This window comes from Chenopodium quinoa, unplaced genomic scaffold (genome assembly GCF_001683475.1).
Source record: "Chenopodium quinoa cultivar QQ74 unplaced genomic scaffold, ASM168347v1, whole genome shotgun sequence".
Lineage (NCBI taxonomy): Eukaryota > Viridiplantae > Streptophyta > Magnoliopsida > Caryophyllales > Amaranthaceae > Chenopodium > Chenopodium quinoa.
In genome coordinates, this window is record NW_018742263.1 from 4,367,287 (window position 1) to 4,378,837 (window position 11,551).

The following is an 11,551-nucleotide window of genomic DNA, read 5'->3' on the forward strand; positions in this document are numbered from 1 at the left end:
CCCAGGAGAGCTTGCAACAGTCGTCCTCCGGGCCTTGGGGTCCGGCTGTTGCGAGGAAGAAGCTCTTGGAGTGCCAGACTGAAAATAAAAAGAGTGAGTATATGCATAAGACAACTCCTAAAAGAGGAAGAGTTTTCGAAGCCTACCAAGGGTGCCCCCTTGTTGGGGGAGTCGGCACAAGACTGTTGCATGAGAGAGGCCCGCAACATGGCCGCCGCAGTCTTGGATGCTGTTATTTTACTCATGGCGTCAGCTGCAAAAAATAAACAGCAAAGTTAGTAAAGATCCCAAGTAAACAAGGCGTGAAAAAAAACAGAGTATTTGTCAGGCCGCCTACCTCTAGAGCACCGACTGCTGAGGCCACAGGCGGCCAAAAAGTACTCGTCATAGAGCCACTTGAAGCTCGGGACGCAGTTTAGGGGTACTTTCTCTCGTACCCCTGAAGTAGAGTTCACCCTAGTCTCTACTTTGAAGAGTCCTTTGTCTAGGATCTCTCTTTTAGCCTTTGGGGGAACAGGCGGCATGCTGCGGCCGCCTGCGAGAAGAGGCGGATCCCTATTCCACTTGTTAAAACGTTGGTTCAGCTCCGTGTCTGAACCCTCAATGATAAGGAAGGTGTTCCGCCAATCCTTCCATTTGTTCGCCTTACCTCTCGTCATGAGGTAACCCCTATGGCTTGTTAATTGATACCAGCCGGTACCTCCCGACTTAGGGGTCCGGCTGAGATAGTTCATGTGGGCGAAAGCCTCAAAGCTTGGCTCCACCCCGTACATTTCGCACCCGGCCACATAGCCGAGTACGTTTACCCAAGAGTTGGGGGCTAACTGCCATAACCCCAAATCATACCCATCTAAAATCCGCTGAACAGCCGGATGTAATGGGAAGCGCAGTCCAGCTTTGATGGCCGCCACATAGCAGCCAAAGTAGCCGTCATCATAGCTGGTACCAGCCGGCCAGACGACAGTGTCTTCTGGATCCGGCACGAACAGTAAAAATTCCGGGCCCATTCTGTGGTTAGCAATAAAGCTCTCCACTTTGTCTTGCATGGTTGCGATCCGGCCCCGGGGTACCATGCAGTAGTAGGGGGCGTTTTCCTCTGTGTAAGAGGCGGACGGCTCCGCCCAATTGTCCCCCTTCTCAACTGCATGAGAAAGTCTCGCCTCTTGTAGGCGGCTATGTCTTTCTTCTGAGCCTGGAGAACTGTGGCCAGAAGAGCTGGACTCGGACTCGTCCTCTGACGAGTCCGAAGAGGACGACTCCTCCCCTCTCCCAGAGGGGCCCGCCTCCTCTCCCTTAGAAGGAGCAGGAGGAAAATTAGACATATCAACGGTAAGATGGGAAGGGACCACCTTGGCCCCTCTCTCAGAACTGTCGGCTTGGCAGCCGCCTCGTTTCAATTCTACATCTGGCGCCTGGTCAGATGTTTCACTAATGAGCACCCTATGGGAGGAGCCGTCTGAGTTTGATATCATAGCAGTCTTTTTTGTTCTGGCCATCACGTTCTGCATAGACACAGATACAGTCGGACTTTGTATAAAGGGCAAAGATGGGTCCAGAAAAGGGCAGGCGGCACTCCTAGTCCTAGATTCAGCCGTCCCCGGTGACCGGCTGATCACTAACTTAGGTCGTGTCGTGTGCTTCCGTGGTGCCATTTCAAAAAATAAAAAGAAAATTAAGAGTAAGAGAACTGAGTTACCTGAACGAGTGACGGTTGATGAAGTTCTGGAAATCCGGTGCAGTCGGCTTGTCAGAACACGCGGTAGGCAGAAAAGGTCCGAAATGTCAGAGCAAGTTCAGGGGTCCGAATGTTCTCGCAAAGTTCTCAAATGTGAAAATGACCGAAGTCAGCACTTCCTTATATAGGCAAAGTGAGAAGGCGAAGGGTCGCTTCCAAATTCAAAATTTGGGCGGGAAAATCTCTCGGCCGTTTGCAAGGTGACACCTGTAGCAGGCCGTCGCCTGTCACCGTGCGACACCTGTCACAGGCGACACGTGACCAGTCACGTGCCACCTGTGAGGGGCAAATGATTAGGGGATTTTTATCCACCAATCACCGTCTGACAAGTGGACCAACCAGGTTCCGCCACGTGTCCTTCACGAAGGCCAATAGGAGCCTGCCACGTGTCAATCACAGATACGTCCTCTACGGACCAATCGAGGCACGCCACGTGTCCACCCATGCCAAATGGGAAAACCGGCCAACAAGGCCCAATCCTGTCTAGAGGCCCGGTCAGCCCTAGGTTTACCCTAAACCTAGAGAGTGGCACGCTTCTCAAGACTATAAATACTTAATTAATCCTCATTAATCCGGGGATCAAGAAATCAAGAGAACATCAAGCAATTGAGAGAGCAATTGATCAAGCAATTAATCTCACCTGAAGAACAGAACAGAAACATTACGGAACACTAATAACCGGCTAATCTCGCTAACAAAGCAGATTACCAACATTAAACACTCTCACCTAGAGAGGTCTTATTACTTTAATTTCCGTATTAATTACTCCTTAATCAGGTACTAACTTGACCGTTGGAGGCAGAGCTCTCAGGAGTCTCCGTTATTTTGCAGGTACAGACGTCCGGTTCCAGTCTCGGAATTGTAACTCTCCCGCAGGACATCAGAAAACCCCGAAACACATATATATACATATATACATATATATATACACATATATATATACATATATATATACATATATATATATATATATATATATATATATATATATATATATATATATATATATATATATATTGTAGAATCATCCCGGCCATATTGAAAAGTTTCTTCTTAAAGACTTTCAAATTTTGATTAAAAAAAAAAGTTTGTCAAGTTAATAACTCATTATATTATATTTGAATAATTCAATAACTAATTGATGTTTAATTTGGATGAGTTATTCTATATAATGAAGCATCATAATTAATATAATGATAAAAATTATAACTCTTTTATAATGCCACATTATATTTTTTTTGTCATATGATTTATGCTCATACATTTATTATTAACCCATCGTCGGCAACTAAACTATATCTTCATCTTACTCAATTTATTCTTTATTTGATAGTGGTGGTAGGAATATAGAGAGGGGAAAATTCAGAAGAATATCATGGTTCAATGGTGGTGTTGAGGGTGTTGAAAATGTTAAGTAGATGTGTACAGGGGAGGATAATATTAATGACAAAGGGTTCATAATTTGTTTAGAATATATATTTTTTGGTAGTCTATTTACGTAGAGAGCTCGTTTGGATTTACCACCATTGAAATGGAAGCAATGAAATTAGAACCTTTATTTTTAGAACCATAGTTATAATAGTAGTGACGGCCACATTAGATTAAGAATAAAATGTAGAAAATATGGGATTTAAAGAAATTTTACATAACTGTTTTTATGGATACCATTTAAAATTAAGTTTTATTATTTAAATAGTAAATCATAATATTCCCAAAGAGAATTTAAAACTAAAGCAAATAATGTGCTACAATAACATGGAGAACAAAAACACATTTAGGAACTTAACTTTTGTATAATCAATAACCATAGCTTGTAAATAAAATAACAATATAAACTTGCATTAGGTTTAATATTAAAAAAAAAAAACCAAAGCAAAAATATGGAGTAGCTTATTTCATAATTATAGAATAAATACTAGAAAAATTAATCAAACATTAATTACAATATAAGAATAGTCACATAAGCAACAACAAATTGAAAATATATATTAGAAGATAATAAACAAAACCATATGACTATAAATTTAAGGTGAACAATTCAAGAACTTAAACCTAATACAAATTTTTAAAAAATAACCTTGAAAAAGCGGGATCTATCATATGCTTTAACAAAAACCATTAAAGATAATAGAAATAAGTACTGAGGAAAATTACCCAAAAAAACCTTCTGAAAAGAGCTTTTGCAACACCTGAAAAAAAAAAAGTTAGGCAAATGAGATGAATAAACATATAATAAAAAAACCATACCATTGCTTATCTTCGCTGTTAGTAGGGTGTAAGACAGGTAAGAAAAGGTTATGAAGGGATTGTTTCCACATAAAGTATAAAAAACAAAAAAATTTAATTTTTTTTTTTAAAAAAAAAAAAAAAACACCTACCTCATATCCCCCTTTTTAGGAAACAATTACCTAATTAAATAATTTGTCAATTATTTATTTTTTTTTTTACAAAAATTTGTCAATTATTATGTTAAGAAAAGTACTATTCAACAACCAAAAAAAAAAAATGCGCCTCCTTTTCACATTAATGTCTCAATTTTCTTTTTGTTTTTTTTGAAGGAAGGACATAGGGCACTCAATTTTCATTCATAGAGGAATCCGAAATCAAAAAAGGAACAACACAATCTGGAAAATTACTAAATCAAAAGCGACAACTAGTGTCACATGGAAGGCAATGAGCCAACTCATGTGCAACCTTATTACCCTCTCTACAAATGAAACTCCATTCTATATACTCTAGCAAAGAACACACATGATAGATATCATCCAAAATAAGGTGAAAGCTGCTCCACCCCTTTTCTTGCGATCGAACTGCATTCACTAACTCCAAACAATCAGTCTCCACAACCAATCTTCGAAAGCCACCATCAACAGCCGCACGAAGCCCCAGCAACATAGCCTTTGCTTCAGCTATTAACGGCTCCCATCTGTCCTCAACGCGCCATTCAACCTCACCCTTGTCATTTCTCACAACAGCTCCAGCCATCGAACCAGCCCCTACTTTGACCCCTGCATCAATATTAAGCTTATGCAGCCCCACACTAGGAGCTTTCCACTTTTGTCTTGCTAACCTCCCACCTAACACCACCACATCATCCTTTTGGAGCTCTTTCATGAGTTTGGTGACATACTCCATGGCTCTATTCCGTTCACATGCTTCACCATCAAACACCCATTTGTTGCGTGCATTCCATATAGCCCAGCAGGGAGTAGCAAATAGACCATGGTCCTTACGAGGAATACGCTCCATACAAGTAAAAGCCCAATCCCCAAAGTCCCTAAATTGCCCACCAACATCATTACCAAGCGCACATGAATCCCAAATGAGCCTAGCGAAGACACAATCTTTCAAGCAATGCAGTTCCGATTCTAACTCCACCCCACAAATGCCGCAAGTCGCATCTCTCCCAGGTATTCTTTTGCTCAATCCCAAGGACGTAGAAAGAGACCCACGGCAAGCCCTCCAAAAGAAGACCTTAACCCTTGGTAGAGTGTTGATGCTCCACACCTTATGCCAAAGCTTGGAGTAACTCGAACCGGAAGCCAGGCTATCTTCTTCTTGCTCCCCAAAGATTGCTCTGTAGGCCGAATGCACAAAATACTCCCTGTTCTTCTCAAGATCCCAACACACCTCATCATCTGGAAGACGAAAGCTAAGAGGGATACACAAAATCCTCTCCCACTCGAAAGGTAAGAACACCTATTTGATCAGAGAAATGTTCCAAGTAGCAATAGGCAAGTGAATGAGATCACACACCCATAAATGCTCACGGTTTACAGCACATGGGGAAAGAATTTTTTGAGTTTGGGTACCTGGCACCCATGGGCAATCCCACACAGGAACTTGAATCCCATCCCCAATTCTCCATCGCATTCCACGTTGCAAGACCCACTTCACACCCCATACACCTCGCCAAGTGTAACTTGGAGTGTTACCAAGGTCCGACCCCAAATAATCACCATTGGGATAGTATCTTGCCTTCCAAATATTTAGCAATTAGAGTATCCGGATTTTTAACAAGCCGCCATGCTTGTTTACCAAGAAGGGCTGTGTTAAAGCTTTTAAAATCTCTAAAACCTAAGCCCCCCCCCCCGCCTTTGGCTCACACAACTTCTTCCATGCAATCCAATGAATTTTTCTTTCTCCATTCTTTTGTCCCCACCAAAAATTGGAGACCAACGATCGCAATTCATCACAAAAAGAGGAATGGAATTTGAAAACACTCATCGCATAGGTCTAAATAGATTTAGCAAATGCTTTAATCAGGACCTCCCGACCCGCCTTTGATAGAAACCCCCCTTTCCACCCTTGCAACCTCTTCCACAACTTTTCACGAACACCCTTAGTAATCACTCTCTTCGATCGTCCCACCACCGTGGGAAGACCAAGATACTTATCATGAATATCTACCATATTAACCCCCAACAAGTTTGCCAACTCTTCCCTCCTATCCACCGGAACCCCTTTACTAAATGACATTGTTGTTTTATCCAAATTCACCTTCTGACCCGAGGCTACCTCATAGATACGAAGAATCTCCTTAATAACCTCAACCTCCTCTGCATTAGCCCCCCAAAAAATAATACTATCATCAGCAAACAACAAATGAGAAATAATAGGTGCCGTTGGCGCCACCCTAATCTCGTGCAAACAACCACTCACCACAACTTTATTCAACAACCTTGACAGAGCTTCAGCACACAGAATAAATAAATATGGGAAAAGAGGATCACCTTGTCAAATACCCCTAGTCGGAATAAACTCCCCCGAAGGTGCTCCATTTATCAAGACCGCAAAAGAGACAGTTGAGACACAATGCATAACTCGGTCCACCCAACAATCTGCAAACCCCATTTTAATCATAATAGCTCTTAAAAAATTCCACTCCACCCTGTCATAAGCTTTCACCATATCAAGTTTTAAAGCCATTGAACCACTAGTACCGCTAGCATTTTTCATATGATGGAACATTTCAAACGCAACAAAAATATTATCCGTAATTAATCTCCCTGGAGTGAAGGCGCTCTGATTAATGGAAGTAATGTCGGAAAGAAATAATTTTAGACGATTAGCAAGTACCTTAGTGATCAATTTATACACCACATTACAAATACTAATAGGGCGATACTCTGTCATTTTATCCGGGGCTTTCTTTTTCGGAATCAAAACAATGAAGGTTTTATTAATGTCCCGGGGAATCACATCACCCCTAAGGACCCCTAACACCAGAGCAGTAACTGCAGGACCAACAATATGCCAATAAGTTTGAAAAAAGAGAGGGCACATACCATTCTGCCCCGGGGCCTTAATAGGGTGCATTTTCTTTAGAGCCACAAGAACCTCCTCTGCCGAATAGGTAGCACAAAGCTTAGCATTCATTTCATCAGAGACACGCCTATCTATTCCCATAAGAGCAGCCTCAAATTCTGTCGGGTGTAAGGTTTCAAAAATGTTACGGAAATAGTCCACCACCACCTTGCTTACACCCTCGACACTCGAGTGATCTATCCCATCATCGCCCACCAAGTGATTAATAACATTCTTCTGCCTTCGCTGTGATGCCTTCGCCCATCAAGTCTACATTGCACATTATCTCCCTCGCTCTTCCCATTATCATACGTATAGCCATACCCAAGTGCAGGGACATCACGTAAGCAACACTTCTCAAGAGCATCCCGGAAATTTTCCATTTGCCAAATGGCTCGGTCTCTACCTCACAACTTTTCCGACTCAAACAAAATCTCATTAAATTCCCCTATACACATTCAAGGACTATCATGTTGGCTAGCAAGATCAGTCATAAGCTTCCACAATAGATGACGATTGTGCACCTTGGGCCAACCATAAAAACCAGCGAGTCGCCAATCCACCTCTCCAACCCCCTTTTTAATTAGGACATCAACATGGTGAACCAACATTGATAATAAATCCACCTCCAACTCCTTTAACCACAACAAAGCCACTCCCCCCGATCTTCCACAACTATCCACTCCTACACCCTCATATCCCACTAATTTTGTGCGAATTTTAGCCATTTCACTCCAACTCAATTTCGTCTCCATTATAAATAATAAAGACGGGGCCTCCCTCCATACTAAGTTTCGGAGGTTATTAACTGCATAGGTATTACCTAGCCCCCTATAGTTAATGCTCAATATACTCATTGAGCTAGGCGGGGCTGTTTAAGCACAGCCTCCGCCACTCGCCATCCAGAGATATCATTCTCATCTACTGCTATTTTAGCCACACTCCCATCCCCACCGACATTCTCACCATCATCCCTTCCCCTTTTACCAAGTATCACACTTCCCTCCTCCCTCATGATTGTGTCATAAGTTTCTTTTAATCTTACTGATTTCTTCCACCCCTTACTCACCCTCTCCCCCTGCTCCCCCCCCAAACAAGTACTTAACACGGTCTCCCCCTCCTGCTCGCCCTCTATATTGTCGCTAAGTCTGACAGCACCCTCCTCCACGTTGTCCACTACTAAAGCACCCCCCAACTGCAGCACTCCCTGCCCCTCCTTGAGCTTAGTCAGCTCCCTTTCCTTCTCTAATTTTTCAGAACTCGCAACATCCCCCTTCACAACAAAGAGCTGCTTTCTAGCAGCCATGATCGCACTTAATTCCTCCTCCTCCTTTGATTTCCCCTTTCTCGGAGACGCCCTAAGCCATCTCCCCCGACCAAGTTTTGCGGCCTTACTCTCCTCGGACACCATATCACAATCTTTCTCCGAGTGCCCTATAACTCCGCAAGCGAAGCAAAAAAATGGCAATCGTTCATACGCAAATTCAACGCAAACAACCCTGCCTCTTTTGTCTCTAATACGCTGAAACCTTCGCAAAGGTTTATTAATATTAATCATCACCCTCGCTCTGCGGAAACGTTCCAACCCCAATAAATCTTCTTCTAGTTCCATCAAATCACCCAAATTTTCGACCAGCCCCTTAACATCTTGATCACTTCTGTAATTGAAAGGGAGGTTCTTGATGCGCACCCAGAATGGAGAGTGGTACAACAGTACCTTTTCTGGTTGCTCGTCCCCTTCGACTTCCTTGAGCACTATCAACTTGTTGTCAAAACACTACGGTCTACCATTCAAAATCTTCTCTTTATCCCTCCAATGGAAGAATTGGAAGGCAAAAAGATTAGGGCCAAGGATTTTAATCAATAATTTATTAGTTAATCCCCAAGCTTTTTTCATAGTATTCTTAAACGCCTCAACGTTGTACGGTCGGTCAGTTACCAATCGTCCAATCAAAAGAAGGTGAAATTTGTCCATTGCTGGGGATTCATGCGATCCCAATTCTACAATCTTGTCAGCCATAATTATGAAATAATCAAAGAATCGAGCCAAGAAACGGAAAAAGGAGCCGACGATATCGGCAGCCAAACCCTACTTTCTAGGGAGAGAACCCTGTCTTTCGAGGGAGAGATAATGTCTCAATTTTCTTTCTCACTTAAGCTAATTTCAAGACTAAAAAAAAGCCTATTCTCCCCCCTCATTTATAGTTCATCTTATACTCATTTTGTTTACAATATAAATCCTATCACATTTTTTGTTAAATTATATAATATTTAATTTATAAATGAGTTATTTTTTATTGTATATAGTCGTTGTTGTTATTGTTGTTGTTGCTGCTGCTGCTGTGGTGGTGGTGGTAAAAGTGAATGTATTTGAATTTAATTGATTAATAATTCCTCCATTTTTTTAATCAGAACGCTTCACCTTTTGCACTATTCACACAAAATTCTTTAATCTTATTTTGTAATTTGTACATTAAGAAAAATATAGTTATGTGTGATTGTAGGAATATTTAAAACATCAACTTTGAGCCCCATTGTGACCATGCATTTAAGTATGGTGGCTTCCAAAGGTAAAATAGCTAGAGAAAAAGAGTCGCCAATAACTTTAGGAACTTGTAAACTGTTCACAGGTGTAAAGGTTACACCCCATTCCTGGGCCCTTTTGTTCACCGAGCCGCTGCTGAGGCTTATGCACTCAATAGTAGCATGAAGTCCGCTTGCAGGTCATTTCTCGTAGAGGCTTTTCGTGACGATGCGACCACCTTGGAGCAAAATTTATCTTACTAGATTCCATATTGTATAATGAACTATTTCGATTTAATCATTTTTCAAGTTGATTAAAGTCATAAAGGTTCATACTTGTTGTTTCGGGGTTTTCTGATGTCCTGCGGGAGAGTTACAATTTTGAGACTGGAACCGGACGCCTGTACCCGCAAAATAACGGAGACTCCTGTGAGCTCCGCCTCCAACGGTCAAGTTAGTACCTGATTAAGGAGTAATTAATGCGGAAATTAAAGTGATTTGGTCTCTCTAGGTGAGAGTGTTTAATGTAGGTAATCTGCTTTGTTAGCGAGATCAGCCGGTTATTACTGTGTGTAATTAATGTGTTTTTTTCCGTAATGTTTCTGTTCTCTTTTTTGTAATCCCCCTTAATGAGGATTAAGGGAGGTATTTATAACCTTGGGAAACGTGCCCATCCTAGGTTTAGGTAAACCTAGGGCCGATTGGGCTTCCCTCGGAAGTTGGGCCTGGGTGGCCGGTTTCTCCATTAGGCATGGAGTATGCCACATGTCTTGACATAACAGGTCCAAGGTGGACGAATAAGCGCGTGCCACGTGGGAAGCCCTGGCTGTTCCAACTGGGGGACACTTGGCAGGACCTGATTGGTCCACGTGGCGCATTCCGATTGGTGGGAGCAAAATCCCCTAATCATTTGCCCCTCACAGGTGGCACGTGATTGGTCACGTGTTACCTGTGACAGGTGTCGCACTGTAACAGGCGACGGCCTGCTACAGGTGTCAGTCGGCGAAAGGACGAGAGATTTTCCCGCCCAAATTTTGAATTCTGAAAGTGACCCTTCGCCTTCTCACTTCGCCTATATAAGGGAGAGTTGTTTTGAGTCATTTTCACACTTTGAGAACTTTTTGAGAACATTCGGACCCCTGAACTTGCTCTGACATTTTGGACCCTTTCTGCCTACCGCCTGTTCTGACAAGCCGACTGCACCGGATTTCCAAAACTTCATCAACCGTCACTCGTTCAGGTAACTCAGTTCTCTTACTCTTAATTTTCTTTTTATTTTCTGAAATGGCACCACGGAAGCACACGACACGACCTAGGTTAGTGATCAGCCGGTCACCGGGGACGGCTGAATCTAGGACTAGGAGTGCCGCCTGCCCTTTTCCGGACCCATCTTTGCCCTTTATACAAAGTCCGATTGTATCTGTGTCTATGCAGAGCAGGATGGCCAGAACGAAAAAGACAGCTAGGATCTCAAATTCAGACGGCTCCTCCCACAGGGTGCCGCTTAGTGAAACATCTGACCAGGCGCCAGATGTGGAAGTGAAACAAGGCGGCCTGGATGCCGGCAATTCTGTGGGGGGGAGTCATAGTGACCCCTTCCCATTTAACAGTTAACAAATCTGCTCCTTTTCAAAGAGAGGAGGCGGGCCCCTCCGGGAGAGGGGAGGAGTCGTCCTCTTCAGAATCGTCGGAGGACGATTCCGAGTCAAGCTCTTCTGGCCATGCTTCTTTGGGTACAGAAGAGAAAAACAGCCGCCTGCAAGAGGCGAGACTTTCTCACGCAGTTGAGAAGGGGGACAATTGGGCAGAACCATCCGCCTCTTACCGAGAGCTAAATACCCCCTACTACTGCACGGTACCTCGGGGCCGAATCACAGCCATGCAAGAGAAAGTGGAGAGCTTTATTGCAAACCACACCATGGGCCCCGACTTTCTAGTGTTTGTGCCGGATCCAGAAGACACAGTCGTCTGGCCGGCTGGTTCCAG

The 11,551-nt window shown here is 43.0% G+C and overlaps 1 protein-coding gene across 1 annotated transcript; it reads right to left on the reverse strand.

Annotated features, from left to right (window-relative positions):
* Window positions 1-7,895: 7,895 nt before the first annotated feature.
* LOC110682971 lies at window positions 7,896-8,654 on the reverse strand. Its single transcript, XM_021859315.1, has one exon. The coding sequence runs from the start codon at window positions 8,652-8,654 to the stop codon at window positions 7,896-7,898; it is 759 nt and encodes a 252-aa protein (XP_021715007.1).
* Window positions 8,655-11,551: the final 2,897 nt, after the last annotated feature.

Bases quoted from the DNA above. Each gene is read 5' to 3' on its own strand.
- LOC110682971 (XM_021859315.1), bottom strand. From the start codon at position 8,654: ATGGAACTAGAAGAAGATTTATTGGGGTTGGAACGTTTCCGCAGAGCG.